General features: G+C 34.4%; 1 protein-coding gene across 2 annotated transcripts in view; it reads left to right on the forward strand.

Annotated features, from left to right (window-relative positions):
* CWF19L2 (CWF19 like cell cycle control factor 2) overlaps nucleotides 1-17,812 on the forward strand; it is a 99,333-nt gene that overhangs the window by 57,833 nt on the left and 23,688 nt on the right. For both annotated transcript variants that reach the window (XM_028516714.2, XM_028516715.2), the window contains exon 12: nucleotides 786-923. In XM_028516714.2, coding sequence (XP_028372515.1) covers nucleotides 786-923 — 138 coding nt within the window. The remainder of the gene's footprint in view (nucleotides 1-785; nucleotides 924-17,812) is intronic.

Here is a 17,812-nt window from a genome sequence, read left to right on the forward strand (position 1 = left end):
ATAGGAGTGAAGAGGGTAGACACACTTACTCAAGATCGAGGTTTGCTTTTTGAGTGCAGTGAAAGGATAACGGGGCCAGAAATTAAGGACCTGGAGCCAGAGAATGATTGAAGTCATGGAATATGGGAGTTAAGCTAGTGAAGACAGGAATAGTTGGGGGAAAATATTGGGAATGTGGTTCCAAAGATTTCAAAGAAATTAAAGAGCAGGTTTTATTTGTATAAGAAAATGTGAAAATAGTATTGGGCGGATTTGATTTGGGAGGAAATAAATAGCACTTTTATTTTTCACAAGTAGGTATGAAACCATCTGGTAGGAAAACACAGGATTGATTTAGTTAAGAATCAAAATATCTGCTTTGTTTCTGATAGAGCTGTTCAATTTGGGTTTGCTAATACTTCTCTGTTTTCAACGTGCTTACTTAATTTCTGGATAACTGCAGACTTCCCTCCATAGTGATAGGGAATTTTTACTTTTACTACAATGAGGAGATGAGTAGAGGGGACAGAAGGGATACAATTATTCTTTCTTTTCCCCAAAACTCAGAAATCCAATAGTGTCATGCCTCATTCCCCGGGGAAGAGGAAAGGAAAGGGGCAGGAAAGTAGGGAGTGTCACTCTCATGGAAATTCTTCCACATGGAAACAAATAGAATAGGAATTTATAGGAAGGCAAGATTGCAATACATAGTGGGATTCATACATTTAATATCAGATTTCTAGGTAATTCATTGAAATGCTTCAGAAACTTAGGTTTTTACTAAATTAATGTTTGTTCTGTCATAGGCTTCAACCCATGAGGAAAAAGAAAGGGTCAGATACTTTCATGATGATGATAAACTAAGCCTAAATGATTTAGTCAAGAACGAAAAGATGGGAACAGCAGAAAATCAAAACAAACTTTTTATGAGAATGGCATCTAAGGTAAGACATATTCTTAGATACCTTTGGATTTTGAGAAGCTGGTTACTAGTTACTCAATCTAGTATTGATCTACTTTTCAGACAGAGCTGGTTCTTTCTAATCCTGATTAATTTTATTAAATTAAAACCTGGGTAAGACATATTGGGAACATGCATTTTGGAATTGATTTGGTTGGGAAATATATATTTAGGATTTAGTTTGTTTTTAAATATGAACTCTGGTTTAGTTTTTTAATGTATTCCATGAAAATGATAATTATATATTTGATCTAGCATTTAAAGGAAAATTTTAAGTCAGAGTTTAATGTTGACAGTGTGGTACTGTTAGGTTACCAGTCTGTTTTGTCATACTGTTCCTCCATTTCTTCATAATTATGCCACGAGAGTATATTTGGTATAATATATTATAAGTTATAGAGAAGACATCTTGTAATAATATTGTCTATTTGTATGAAAATTATATTTTTACATGAGAATGCATATTAATACATAAGTATGAGTAGTGGGATGAATTTTTGTTTCAAATAGCATTTTTTATTGCAGTCTGTTCCATTGCAGTTTATTCCAAACACTACCATTAAAGTTTTTTATAAAAGAGAATTATTTAACTTAGCTCTATAACAAAGTTTTACCCCACTGGAAAAATTCAGCTCACTGCCTGTGTTTGCAAATAAAGTTTTATTGGGATACAACTATGCACATTTGGTTACATATTCTGTATAATGGCCAGGTGGAATTGTCATGACAGACTTTAATAGCGTACAAAGCAGGTATTATTTACTATCTGGTCCTTTACAGAAAAAATTTGCCCATACCTGCTTTATGATACCAGTGTTTACTTTGTGATGGTAGAAATTTGAACTAGGCATCTGAAGGACAGGAGGGACACTTTGTACTGTACTTTTTTAGACTTTTTAAAAAACTGTGTGAACATATTACCTGTTGAAAAAACTTAACTTAAAACTGGAGTAAAGTTAACCAAGGTACCTGAGTGTGGGTGTGTCTGTGGGAGGGGTAAAGCAATTTTGGGTTTCAGTAGAAATGGTCATTCTTCCCATCACCAAAAAGTGTGTCGGATCTTAAGGTTAGCACATTAGAATCATTTTACTTTTCTTTATTTTTGGGGAAATACTAGAAATTGCCTTGGGTCTGGAAATTCAATGCAGAAATAAAGACATTTTTATAAATGTCTTCTCAGAAATGGGACAGATCACTTAATGTAGAAGTTGGAATTAAATATAGTTTTAGTAATCTTATCATAGTCCACTTAGGTTTATACACAAGATAAAAACTTGTTATAAACTGTAATAGTCATTTATGGATTCAACAGTGGTCAAGTTTATACACAAGATAAAAACTTGTTAAAAATTGTAATAGGCATTTATGGATTCAGCCTAATTTGTGCTGTATATAGAGAAGTGGTCAGGTCAGAGTTACAGGTCAGAACAAATACATGATATAACATATTATATAACAAAAATAATGTATCACCAAGTAGAATTTTTTTAGGGAATAAAGCAAAATGAACATAGGGTGGTATCTTCCATAGAGTGTTGATTGAAGGCCTTTGGGAGGTGATATTTCAGCAGACTCTGAACAAAGTGAGGGAGTGATCCATGTGACTATCTAGGGGAAGGCTATTCATGCAGAAGAAACAGGGAATGCAATGTATCTGAAGCAGAGATAAGCTTGAAGAGCATTAAAAGACAGCAAGATGACACATGCAACTGGTAGTAGGGGAAAGGGAAGTAGAAGATGAGATGGGAGACATACTAGGAGGTAGATCATGTAATGTCAAACAGGCTGTTGGCATAAGGACTTTCATTTTTGTTTAAATGATGGGAAGCCTTTTGAAGATATTTTACCAGGACCGTGGCATGATCTGGTTTATGTTTTATAGTTGTCCCGCAGATCTCGTATATTCTCAGTTTTTTTCCAGTCTTTTTTTTCTCTCTGCTTTTCATTTGTGGAAGTTTATATTGCCCCATCCTCATACTCAGAGATTCTTTCCTCTGCTGTGTCCAGTCTACTAATAAACCTATCAAAGGCATACTTCATTTCTTTTCCAGTATTTTTTATCTGTAACTTTTTGTTCTTTCTGAAAATTTCCCATCTCTCTGCTTACATTATGCATCTGTTCTTGGTGAGCCTGTGTCCCTGGAGCGTGTACTTCACCAGTATTTCTCAGTGTTTTCCAAGCTTAATTGGGATAGGATGGTTAGAGGAGGCTGGAGTTCTACAGGTAGGTTAGGCTCTGATAAAACCCTAGCCAGCTAAGCTTCAGTAAAATAGTTTTTACTGAGGGCAGACCTTGCTAAGAAGAACAGAATGTTCTGGTATATTTTAAAATGGTTCCTCTTTTCTGGGAAGCAGGAGTGGATTTTTTCCTAATCATTACTGAGGACCTGGTAGAGCTCCTAGAGATAAAATTTATAAAAGCATGGGGTGGAGGGCCCTGTGACTGAGTTCTCTGGGAAGTTTTTAATTCTCAGGCTTGTCCACACTGAGACTCCAGCAGTTGGACAGTTACCCTGGCACTGCTTCCTGCAGAACCACTGATTTCTCCACAGATGAACTGGGACTCTTTGTACCCACCTTCCTGTCTCTCCAACTTTGGGGGTGGCCTCTTTCCTGATGGGACTTAAGAAATTATGAATGATGAAAGTCTGAAGACTGAGCCCTGGAACACTCTCTGGAAGAGGAGAAAAAGGACTTAACAAATGAGATTGAGAAAGGAAGGGAGGTTGTGGTATTTCAGAAGCCAGAGGAGATAGCAAGGAGGTGTTGAATAACTGTCAGCTGCTTGTGAGAGGTAAAATGCATCCATATTGGTAAAGAAGAAATAACATTTTATCTGCTGTTGTTATAGTCTTGTATGTAGAAAAAACTAAAGACTTTACCAAAAAGGTGTTAAAACTAGTAAATGATTGAATAAAATTTCAGGACACAAACTCAACATACAAAAGTCAGTTGCATTTGTAGATACTAACAGTGAACTATCTGGAAAAGAAATAAAACAATCCCATTTACAATAACATGAAGAACAATAAAATACTTAGGAATAAACTTAATGAGGAAGTGAATGATCTATACACTAAAAATTGTAAGACATTGATAAAAGAAACTGAAGACAGAAAGAAATAGATACTCCACATGCATGGATTGGAAGAGTTAATACTGGTAAAATCTCCAGACTACCCAAAGCCTTCTGTAGATTGAATGCAGTAACAAAATTCCATTCGCACTTTTACAGACATAGTAAAAACAATTCTAAAATTTGTATGAAACTGAAAAAGACACTGAATAGCCAAAGAAATCTTGGGAAAGAAGAAAGCTGGAGGCATCACACTTTCTGATTTTAAACTGTAATACAAAATTATAGTAATCAAAACAGCATGGCATTGGCATAAAACAGAGCAGTGGAACAGAATTGAGAAACTAGAAGTAAATATCTATAACCCATATATGGTCAACTAATATTTGACAGTGGAGCCAAGAATACTGAATGGGGAAAGGTAATCTCAGCAAATGATTTTGGGAAAATGATGTCCATATGTAAAAGAATGAAATTGGACATCTATCTTATACTTATTACAGAAATTAACTTGAGCCCTGGCTGGTGTGGCTCAGTGGATTGAGTGCCAGCCTGCGAACCAAAGGGTGGCTTGTTGGATTCCCAGTCAGGGCACATGCCTGGTTTGTGGGCCAGGTCTCCAGTAGGGGGCATGCAAGAGGCAACCACATTTTGATGTTTCCCTCTCTTTCTCCTTCCATTCCCCTGTCTCTAAAAGTAAATAAATAAAATCTTAAAAAAAATTAACTTGAAATGGATTAAGGACTTAAATGTAAGACCTGAAACCGTAAAACTCCTAGAAGAAGACAGGGGAAAAGCCCCTTGATGTCTGTTTGACAATGAATTTTTCTATATGACACCAAAAGTGCAAGCAACAAAAACAAAAATCAACAAGTTTGACTACATCAAACAAAAAAGTGTCTGCACAGCGAAAGAAACTCAACAAAATGTAAAGGAAATCTACTGAATTGGAGAAAATGTTTTCAAACTGTCTCTCTGATGAAGGATTAATGTCCAAAATACATAAAGGACTACTCCAACTCAATAGCAAAAAACCAAATAATCCATTTTAAAATAGGCTGAGTTATGGAATAAACAAATTTTTGTAAAGATGTCTTAAAAATGTCTAACAAGGGCATGAAAAGGCGTTCAACATCACTAATCATCAGGGAAATACAAATCAAAACCAGGAAGAGGTATCATCTCGTACCTGTTAGAATGCTGTTATCAAAAAAGAGAAGAGATAAATACTGCTGAGGATATGGAGAAAAAGGAACTCTGTGCACTGTTGGTGTGAATTTAAATTGGTGCAACTGCTGAGGAAAACAGTATGGAGACTCCTCAAAAAATTAGAAGTAGAACTACCACATGATCTGTCAGTTCCACGTCTGGGTATATGTACAGAGAAGATAACATCTGCAGCTCCATATTAACTGCAGCATTTTTCACAGTAGCCCAGGCGTGCAAATAACCTCAGTGTCCACCAACAAAGAAATGGGTAAAGAAAATGTGTATCTATATACATATATATAGATACACATATGTGTTTATGTACATACAGACCTTGAAGGCATTATGGTAAGTGAAATGAGTCAGACAGCAAAAGACAAATAGTATGTGATTTCACGTATATTTGGAATCTAGAAACACCACACCCATAGAAGCGGAGTAGAGTGGTGGTTGCTGGGGCTGAGAAGGGAGGGAAGAGAGTAGATGCTGGATAAAAGGTATAACCTTTCAGTTATAAGCTGAATGTGTTAAGGGGATCTAATGTACAGCATAGGCACTATGGTTGACAGTACTATATTGTATACTTGAAAGTTGCTGTGAGAGTAGAGTTTTAATCATCTTAAAGCAACAACAATTATAAAATGGTAATTATATAATCTAAAGGATATGTTAATGAATCCTTTTGTAATAAACATTTTACAGTATGTACATGTAAGATCATCACATTGCACATCTTAAACTTACACAATGTTATATGTCAATTATATCTCAGTACAGCTAGAAAAACTTTTTATCAATGGTGTTTGATCCTTACAAGTTTCATTCCAGTCTATGTTAGCTACAACAGAAATTTTTGACTTAGAAAATTATGTCCTAATTCTATAAAATGACATTTTGGATTAAATACTCACGTGAAATCACCCTTAGTAAGTGGATTTATAAGAATTCTCCCTAGTATAGATAGTAGGCACTCATTAAATATTTTTCCTATCTTCCATTCAGTTTTTACACTATTCATAAATATTTCTTTTTAAATGATTTTGATATTGGCTGATAATTGGCAGAAATTAGCCAGAACTGATAGGAGTAAGTAAACCTACAAACTGGACAAACTTTTGAGTATGTAACTGATACACATAAAATTCAGATTTTAAAAACGCATTGATTGACCAATTTCTGTATTGTTGAATTTGTACTAGTGCTATTAAGATTTTGAAAAGCATGTTGTTTTATTCTGAGCAAGTTATTTCCTATGTATTATTTAGTGGAGTAGTTAATTCTGTTGAAGCAGCTAAGGAAGTGAAGAGCCTTCCTACTGTGCCCTCCTGCAGTCAGTGGTTTTAACTTTATTCTCTTTTTTGGCTAAAGATTGATTTGTATGTGATAACAAAAGGAAGAGGGTTGGCTTGAATCATTTTAGGTAATTTCTTATAGAAAAGGATAAACTTTTATTTTTAAATACAAAAAGTAATGCCTCTCCCTACCTTCTATGTGGTAGAACTAATGGAATTACAGATTACCATAGAAGAAATGTTGATTTGGCATTGTGATTTTGTTCATCATGGCTAATAATTAACCACAGTATAGTAGCAGTTTTTTTGTATGTTTAATAATTAGAATCAGCTATGCTAAATATTTGAAGTAATGCTAAAAGTTTATCAAGTTATTTGGAATATTGAACATTTATGTTAATATTGTGCTTAATCTCTTCACTGTTAAAATTTTATGAACTAATGTAGCTGTTATTAAATGTTTAGAGATAGTAATATCATTGGTGTATAACTTAGATATGTTAAGTATTTTCTTGAAGACATCACAAGAACTCATTACCCTATGCTTCTTTTATTAGTTAAAAGGCATTGGTCTAGGGTAGAGGTTGGCATGCTTTTCCCTAAATGGTTAGACAGTAAATATTTTCAGCCTTTTGTTGCCACTACTAGCTCTGCTCTTGTGGCATAAAAGCAGCTGTAGGCAGTATATAAATGAGTCATGTGGCTATATTCCAATAAAACTTTATTTACATAAAAACAGATGGCTGTCCTGATTTGGCCTGTGCACCATGGTCTGTCCGTCTTTGGCATAGAATATACAAATGTTAAATATTTTTTATGGCAGATGTCTTTGAATTTGAGTGATTCCTTTACTAAGTAGTTACTATGAAAATTGATCTTAAGAGACCTTGGGAGGTAACCCAAGTCAGGAATAGGTGATATAAATCAAGTTCCTGTTTATTTGTTTATTCAATCAACAAATGTTAATTGATTGCCTTCAGTGTGTGAGATGTTCTACCAGGGAGGGGATTCACAGCACCACAGAGAGACATGATCCTTGCCTTTAGGGAGCTTGTGGGCTAGTGAGGAAACAGAAGCATTCAATAAATAATTATGAGACATGAATCCAGTAACTATGGATGTGAAAACGACTGTCAAAGACAAGTGCAAAGTCTTCTGAGAGCAGCACCAGGGTATCCTGACCTAAACTCAGAAGAAGGAAATGTTTCTGGTTTTACAGAAAAGTTGATACTACTAATGGTTCATATTCAGTTCTGTCCTTTTGTATTATATATATTTATTTCATTTTTACTGTCCATTCTTTTTTTATAATTCTGAAGTTCAGATTATGTTCACTTTGCAGTTTTTTTCTTACCATTAAATTTTTAATAGCATCTCTTTCTTATTATGATCAGGTTAACAAAGCTGACTCATGTCAAATATAAACTAGATTATATTTTTATTTTTGGATAGGATAATTATGGTTGGTGATTTTTTTAATCCTTCCTATATTTTTTCTGAATATCTACAAAATGATTAGTGAAAAGGAATAATAAAAATATATACCAACAAAAAAGAATACATGCATCTGTTATCATATAGTATGTATGTAACTTAGAGTATGGATGACTGTATTTATTATAATTTCTTAGAAGAAAATAGGAATAGAGTAACTTTTTGGAAGTATCTTCCTTCAAAATCATAAAACTAAAGAACATTTAATTCTAGAAAGGTACTTGACTAATCTTGTTTAACTTTCCACATTTTACCGATGATGAAATGAAGACTCGAAGAGAATTAAATGGCTTATGCAAAGCTAAGTAACTTTTCCAAGTTCGCATAGCTAATAAGTTGCAAAAGCCAGTACCAGAAGCCTCAACCTTTAACTCCCAGTCCAGCATTTTTTCATTAAACAGTACTGCCTTTCAAATGACTCAGGTTAATGGATAGTTGTTGATTGTTGCCCAAATTTAATTGTCTTTGTACAATTTCCATGTGTCATTTGTTGGTATTTGGGAATAAGGGGTGTGTGCTTTGCTCTTTCTTAAAATACATTCTATCGACTCCAACATTCTTTAAATATAAACTCTTCCATTTAAAATCTAAGACGTCAGTGTCTCCTTGGCAACGTAAACTTGGGCACATCTTCATGAGATCTATATACATCTTTTCTCATTTAATTTTGTTAGCACTGTGGGCAGTAATTTCTTACTTTTTGTACTGGTAGTGTGGTAAAAATGGACTGCAGGGGAGGGAAAATGGAAGGTACAAGAAAAGAATAGGACAGAGAAAGACTCAAAGTAATTAGGGTTTTACTTTAAATTGTAAGAAAAGATATTATTTTCTAGTAAAAGATGCTCATGTTTCTGTTTTTGTTTTCATTTCAGTTTTACTTTTCTGAATTTGTGACACTCAATGCTTGGTATATTTTCTGATGGAAGTAGTCTTTAAAATACAAAGTACATATTTCCATAATATATACTAGAACCTAAATCCTTTATGTTTTATTTTTCCATGAAAAATAATACAATAATTAATAAGTAATAATGCAAGAATAAACTCACAACCGTAAACCTCTCTTTGCCCACCTTATATATTTTCCTGTGATCATAATCTTTCTGGAACAGTTTCTCAGCAGTGACATTATTGATATTTTGGGCTGACCGACTCTGCTGGGGGAGGACTGTTTGTTTACTACAGAATGTTTAGCAGCATCCCTGCCCTCTACTCATTAGATGCCAGTAGCATCCACACCCACCCGATATTGTGAGAGCTGAAAATGTCTCCAGATATTGCCACATGTCTCCTGCTAAGAGAGTCACTCCCCGTTAAGAATACTACTCTAGGAGAGAATAGTAACTACTCTTTTTTGAGGGCTTGCTATATATCGGGCTGTTTATATACACTGATGCTTAGAATTATCTGACAGCCTTGGTATCATTAACCCCATTTAAAAAACAGAAACTGATGCTCAGAGATACTCAGTATGCTGCCTGTGGTCCCTTATCCCTTTCCTGAACCTGGTTCATTTTCAAAGTTTTTCCTGTATCAGTAGGTGATATTACTATTTAACCTGGATCAGAAAGTTAGGATTTATCAGTGACTCCTCTCTCCCCCTCATTTTCCACATCAAATCTGTCACCAAGCTTGTCCTCCCCCTACTCCTAATCACTCTGCTTCTCTTCATTCTCAGTGCTGTACCACGTGTATGAAAATAGCCCTGTAATTGGTTTGTTGGCATTTCTTACCTTTTTCCGGGTCCTTTTTAATTCTAGTTTACTGAAGGCAGCATAATCCCCCACCCCCACCCCAAATTTGTATCTGATACTTTGGCCTCTATGTTAAGACATTTCAGATGGCATTTGGCTGCTATTAGGTTAAAGACCAGATTTTTAAGCATGACCTAACAAGACTTTGAATGATCTGCTCTTTGCCTCTCTAGCCTCATCTTGAGTCTTGTTTGCTTTGCTTTGCTTTGCTTTCTTGGTTCCAGCCATGCTGATTTTCACTGGGTCCCTCAAATGTGCTTTCCCCTCTGTTGCCACGGACTCTTTGCTTGTGATGTCTCTGCTGTCCTATTACCACCTTCCATCTAGTTGACTCTTCCTGTTCATGCGTACTCTTTCAGGGAAGCTTTTTTCACCTGTGTCGGTTCCCTCTATTAGGATTTCAGATTGCCATTGTAGCTTTAGTTTGACTTTTCTACTAAGCAACTCTTTAGTTAATGTCTATCTTTCTCACTGCTATATAAATTCTATATTTTGGAGATTATGTTTGTTTTGTTCACCATTGTATCCTAGCTGTCTATTAGAGTCCTTAGCACATAAGAGCATTCAGTAAGTATTTGTTGCCCAGAATCACATACTTGAGACTTGAAGTTGAGTGCAAAAATACCTTTTTCACTGCTATATTTCATAGAAAATTCTGATATTTTCTGTTTTTCTCAATAATGCCTCTTTTGATTTCCAACAATATTATATTAAAAACAAGCACAGTCTCTCATCTCTGATCACTGTTGGCCATCTTACTGTCAACCTTTTCTACATTTCTAAAAATTTCGAAGTGGTCATACCACTGAACTGCAGAGAAATAGTTTAAGTTTTATCAGATAGAAGAGGTATGGCTGTGGGGATAGTCAGATAATGGGATAGCTTTCCTGGAATGTGTGGGTAATTTGTAGTACACAGAATCAAGAATTGAATATATGTTTTTAAATTTCAAAATAGTGATATGTTTGAAAGCTCAAACACTTAACAAATAGCATGATGAGAATATGTTAACTATTAAGCTGCATGAAAAAAAACTAGTAAAAGTTTAATAGCACCTTTTTAAAGAATAAACATTTGTCTGTAACCTATACATTCATTTGAACATCTAATACATGGAATTACATATCAGCCAATAATACTATTTTGGAGAATATTCTTGAGTTCTACCCCTAATACCAATTATACTTGCTGGATTAATATACATGACTCAATAAAGCCATAGATGGAAACACTGGAAAAGTAAACTTAAAATTATACAATACCAATTTTAAAAATGTGAACAAACCTTTTGGAATAGTTCTCTTAAAGGTGTTGTACATAAATGTTAAATTATACAGCAAAACAAGGATGAGAGGGATTATTTATAATGTTCTTAGGTCTTTTAGACACAGAAAGATCCTAACAAAAAACACTGCCAGTTATTTGTAAAAGCGAACGTTAAAGTTTATTTTTATTTCTGTAGATAATAAGAGACTGTGAAATTAAAAACTGCCCTGAATTTGCTTTTTGATAGGTCAGATCTCTTATGCTACTTATGGCATCAGAAATACCAACTTTAATGTTCTGTATTTAAGATGAGGTTTTCTTAATTCTGTGATTCAACATCAGCGATTCCTTCTCTTGGGCATGATAATTTGTTTTCGTGTGATTGTATTTTTTCTTCCATGAAGAAAACAATCACTTATGAAAGAGTGACTCATTCTTGTGCCATAAAAACTTACATTTCTAACAAGTTAGCTTTAATTCTCATGTTTTGTGAGGAGCAAAGATAATAAGTAAGAAATCAACTTCAGGATTTAATCATCTGGAAGTAAATGATTTGTTATGTTACCTCATCAGATTTTAATAGGATTTATTAGAATTCCATTTTTTAAAAAACAGACTTTGATAGTACCTAAAATTATGTGTGGTCCATTTGGCATGCTACTTAGCTGCTGACTTTCTAGCATGCAGAGGTACATGATTTAACAGGAGAGCAATTTTTAGAAAGAGTTTTTCAGCTGAGAGTTGCTATGTATTTTATTTGAGATTTTTATCTCAACTAAAACTTAAACTTAATGGTTATTTAATTGTCAGCAAATAGTGCATCAAAAGATTGACTTTCTTGTATGCTTACTTGTATTCATAACTGGAACATGGGATATGACCATTTAGTCATTTCATAAAGCCGATACTTGACAATTAATATTCATCAATAAAGTAGTTGATAATGATGCTGGTTCTTTATGAACTATGAGGGTTTGAATTATGTATTAGAAAGTTAGGGAATATGGTACTTCATAGTAAGAATGTGGCAGGTGAAAACCAAAATCACAACTCAAGTTATGTTCTCTTAATGCATCATTTGCTCTTATTTATCTTTGCCAGTGGCTTTAGTTGCACTTGGAAAAATAATTCCTTGTTAGTCTTTGGGTTTTAAATAATTAAAAAAAATGTATGGAATCATTTCCTTATTTTATCCCTCCAATAAATTATAGTGAATATTTCAGTATCATAATGTTACAATATATAAATGGTAATTGGTAGTAGGAGAAACAGGATTCATAAAGTTGTTACTAGATAAAATGTCATTATAGACCAGAGAATAAAACAGGGATGTGAATTTTTTCCCCATGATATGCCATGGATTTAAAATACAGCATTTCGTGCCCTGACTAGGTGGCCCAGGTGGTTGAAGTGTCATCCTGAACACCGAAAAGCTGTGGGTTTGATCCCCAGTCAGGGCACATACCTAGGCTACAGGTTCCATCCCTGGTCAGGACATGTTCCTCCCAGTCAGTGTTCCTCCCCCACATCTCTCTCTCTCAATCTGTCTCTTTAAAATCAGTAAATATATCATCAGGTGAGTATTAAAATGCAGCATTTTGGTTTCTTCTCTTGATGCTAATCAAATGTTAATAGATTGTAGGCTAGCTTTTTAAAATTTCTGCTCTAAATATAACAACTATTTATTGATAACTTGGAAAAGGTCCCTTAGGAGCCCTATTTTTTATTACTCTTTTTATTACTGTATAATGCACACTTTTTGCCCAAATTTTTGAGGGAAAAATAAGAGTGCCCATTATACATGGGTACTACCTGAAATAACTTGTATCTGTTCTTGTTTTTTGTAATTATTTGTTACATAAAATTCCTTGTACCATAATATACTTATGCATTAAATATATTATTTTATTAAAAATAAATGCTAAAATTCCTTTATAATGCAAAAACCAAGTTATCTAAATATAAATGAATAAAAATTGAATTAAAAAATTAAAAGATTTTTTTTCCTGAAAGTTTGGGCCTAAAGCATGGCTGTGCATTTTACACGGCAAAATATGGTATATATAGTGCTAATGTACTGGTTATCCAGTTTTTGACAAAATGTATAATCAAAGCAGCAAATTTAAAGTGGGGAAACAGACTACCACAAGAAATGCTTGCAGCAGTGGAAACTGACAGCTGACTCAATATTGAGAGCAAAAAATAAGATGGAAAAGTGGAGGGAAATAACTAACAAACCACACACATCTTAGTTGATAGAGCTCTCATAGAAGCAGCCAGCCTTCCAGAGGGCAGTTCTGGAGTTATGACACATTATAGTAATTGTCCCAATCACTATCCTGTATTGCTAGGGAAAGACTTACATTTCCATATACTATGCTTTAAAAGGCAGGAAGGTTTATAACATTGGGAACATTTCCTTTCAAAATAAAATAAGAAATGTTTTTATACTTAAATGGTAATCCATTAGCTATTTGGAAATTTGGCCGTTCAGAAAGACTTACTCTACCAGTTCACAGTAACAGTTGTGTTATAAACATCAGTCATAATTTGACATCTCCCACGTTTTTACCAATTATGAGTCACCATTAACAAAATCCTGACTTCTCTTCCCTTGAAAATATATTTAAGAGGTTTAGCTCTTGACTGTGATATGTATTCCAAAGGAATGTTTAACAGAATATTCTTTAACATGCTTAAATACTTAAATTCTGATTTGGAGGAGTTGCTGGCAAGGGAAAGAAAGAGCAGTAATAAAGGAAAAGAGGGAGAAGTTAAGAGTAGCATGTCTGAGCAGACTAGAGAGAGTCAAATCCCATCTAGAGTATGTAGAGAGGGGTTAGGCTTCAGTGGCAGGATTAGTTTAATAAGAGCACATGCCCTTCCATTATAGCAGGAGGGAAGAAGTACAAGCCCTGTGTTTGGATGGTTTGCAGGTTTAGTGTGGTAGAAAGATGAGGAAAATCTTTTCTCATTTTAATTCTTGAGGCCATCTACTGAGAGTGACAGGGGAGTTGGAGGAGTGCCCAAAGTTTAATGGTGGTCTTCTGTAGTAGCCACTGTGGCAAATGGCAGGTTTTTCTGTGTTGAAGAGCCAGTTCAGCTTATGAGTTTATAGTGGAATTTTTAGCAAAATTTAGTGACTTTTCTGTAATAACATACATAGGACCAGAGAATGAAGATGATTGACTGCATTCAGAATAGACTAAAGTAGTATTGGATTTGGTCATTAGGAATAGTAGACAAAAGCAGAGGAGTGGTTTTGCTTTATTTTCAACCATCATATTATACAATTGACATTTGAAATGTCTGAATTTTAATAGTGTTAAATATTGTTTTTGAACAGTGGTTAAGGATATTAAAAATAATTATTCCTGGAATATTCTTGAAAAAAATGTTGTAGAAGCAGAGCCCTTGAACAAAAGCAGCTTGTTACTGCTATTTTTAGAAGGTTCAGTCTGCATCAGTCACCTTTCTGTTACAGAAACAGAACTATAAGAGATGCACAGACACGGGTTTCTTACAGGGATTTGACCTTAAGAAATTATGGGAGCTGGTTAAGCAGTCTCTTGAAGGCTTTTGCGTTTGTTTCTGATGTGGGAGCTTGAAGTCCAGAGGGCAGGGACTTTGGAGGGAAAAGTGAATGTAAAAAGGAGGAGAACAAGTTGGAATCCACAAGCATGATCTGGAACTGCCGAGGACAGACAGAAACACGTGTCAGTTCTTACTGCCTCTGACCTTGGTGGTATGGATATTCTATAACCCAGGCCAGGAGCTAAATGCACACAACTGGCCTGAAAGTTGGAGAAGCTGAAGGAGGATGGAAGGAAAGGTAGAGCAATTGCAGGTGCAGCTGCTGCCTTATAGCAAGAGGTAACCTGCAGCAAAGTGACAGTGTATGCAGTGTTTCTGCTTCATTTCTATTCTCCAAGCCTCTTATAAGAATTTCTTTTGTTGCCTGCCCTAACCATAACACAGATAAGGGAATTCTGGTAAATGTATGACAGATGAGTCAAACTGACAGTGACCACAACCCATGCCTTGTTACCTTGGTACATCTCCTTAAACTATATTTAATTTCCAAATAAAGAAAAGAACGAAGTCATGTTTCTAACATGTTATAACTATTCCATAAACAACCAAAAGCTTTTCAACCCTTTTCCCAGAATAGAATACAAAGATACTATTAATATATTTTGTGTTAGACAGTAAGGGGATAAGAGGAGAAGAAAAGGAATGGTTAATATTTACATGTATATTTACATATACACATTTGTATAAAATATTGAAAGGCTATTATAACTATTATAGTATTAATTTCTGAAACTGGTTATGTGGTTTTAGCAGAATGATGGGGAACGTGGTGAGTTAAATGGGCTGGATCATTAACTGGTGGTTATTTGATCTCTTTTCCTCCCACAATTTTTTTGCTGCCCTCCTCCCAGAATTAATGCATTCTCCACAATCTATTAATAATTTGTCCATTAAAAATGTTTTTTTAAAAAATGTTGATTATTGTTGCCAAATATAGGAAGATGGTGTGGGAGGAGGGAATTACAGTTTTTGTCCTTGGATAGACAAGTATCATTTTATTTCAGTTGTGTTGCAGTATCCTTCAGATATAATTGGCAAGACTGTACCCTATTTAATTCAAACACTGTGAATAAGTCATAAAGTTTGGCAGTATCTATGAACACAGATATAAAGAATAGGAATACTCTGTACAGAAGATTTTATTTATATTGAATAATATTCTGATTAGTTATGAACTAATTTTTAATAATGTTTTATAGTATGTGAAGGCTCAGTTATATATAAAAGTGCATATTCTTATCCTACTAATATATTTTTAGAGAAGATAAGTACTTACTATTACAATTGGGTATGTTTGGTTTAGATGAAATTTAAGGTTTCTTCAAATTCTCTGCTCTGCTTGAAAGACTACTATTCAAAGTATACTCTCTCTTTTTTTAGAGATGGGTTTCTTAAGCATGAGAGCCCCACTATATATAATATTAGGCACTCTTCAGTTTTACAGTTAGGTTCACTTGTGTTTGATTTCTCACTCTGCCTCTTAATAGCTGTGATTTTGATTGTTATATAGTCTCTCTTAACCTCAGCTTTTTAATCTGTCAAGGGAGAATGACAGTTCCTATGTTGTAGGGATATTTGGATGAGAGAGTACTTAAAGTTTTTATTGTTACCTAGTGCACAGTTGCTCACTATTATGAAAAGATCAGTTATGATATTTTAAAAAATGTAATAATTTTTAAATGGTTGAGGTATGGGCCTGAAGTTAAAATAATAATATGTAAGTTAGGGCAGTTTACATAAATAGATAAACCTGAAAAAATAAAGAGATATACCAGGATTAAAATTGAGAAAAAAGAAGATACAAATAAACTCCTATGGACAAGGAAGCTAATGTGCTCTGGGAAATACCTAAGTAGTAATCTTTTAACCTGATTCTCTCAGTGATATTTTAGACATTCTCTTCTGTTTATGTTTGTTCCATTTTCTCTTATTGTTGTTTAAGGTAGGAAGTGGACATTTGAGGATTTTCTTGTTTTCTAATATAGGTGTTCAGTGCTTTCATTGCCCTACGGAATTCTGCTTTATGAACACCCCACATGTTCTCATATGTTGGGTTTTTGGGGGATTTTTTTGTCATTCAAAAATGCTTTCTGATTTTTTTTTTGTTTTTGTTGTTGGTCCATGGGCTATTTGAAAGTGTGCTATTTAGTGTCCAAATAGTTGGCAATATTCCACATAGCTTTATGTTATGAGTTGTAATTTAATTCTATTGTGTTCAGTGTACATATTTTATGTTACCTGAATCGTTTTAAATTTATTGACACTTGGGTTATGGCCATGAATGTCATCTGTCTCAGTAAATGTCCTGTGTGCACTTGAGAAGAATGTGTATTCTGCTGATGTTGGATAGAATTTCTGTCATTGTCAGTGAGGTCAAGTTGGTTGATATTTGTTCAAGTCTTCTATACGCCTAGTGATTTTATACTTGTTCTATAAATTTTTGAAATAGTGGTGTTTAAATTTCTGACTACAATTGTGGGTTTTTCTATTTCTCCTACAGTTCTGTCAAGTTTTGCTTTATATATTTTGAAAACATCATTAGGTATATAAACTTTAGGATTGTTATGTCCTGTTGATGATATGAGTCTTTGTCATTATGAAATGACTTTCTCTATCCTTCACAACATTCTTTACTTTGAAATCTACTTTCTCTGACATTAATAGAGCCACTTCAGCTTTCTTCAAATCTTTAAAAATATCTGTTAAGATCCAAGCATCTTGCTTTTGCTTTGTAGTTGATGATAAAAGCTAGTTCTCTTTTTGGTGCTTAGTAGTCTGAGTAGAACTTAGAACTGAGTCTAATGGAAGTGAAAACACAAGTTAATGGGCAGTTATGATACAGGGTGATCATCATAAGACTGACGGGAGTACAATACTGGAGGAGCTTAGAAGATCTAGGAAGGTTATTTCATGGGGTTGTCAACTAACTCTAAGCCTCATATTGGAATATGAGTAGGAGTAGATTGGCAAAATGGGTCAGAGAGTGGTATGTGCAAAGCCCGAGCATAACAGTACTTTTGGGGACTAAAAATAGGGTGGCTGGAGCATAGAGTTTCCATAGGGATGTGATCAGATGTGACTGGAGAGGTTATCAATTCCAAATCACAAAGAGATTTGTAATAATAATAATGGTGGTTCACATTTATAAGTCCTTACTGTGGGCCAGGCATATGTTGTGAGGATTAAG

Source organism: Phyllostomus discolor, chromosome 6 (genome assembly GCF_004126475.2).
Source record: "Phyllostomus discolor isolate MPI-MPIP mPhyDis1 chromosome 6, mPhyDis1.pri.v3, whole genome shotgun sequence".
NCBI classification, from domain to species: domain Eukaryota; kingdom Metazoa; phylum Chordata; class Mammalia; order Chiroptera; family Phyllostomidae; genus Phyllostomus; species Phyllostomus discolor.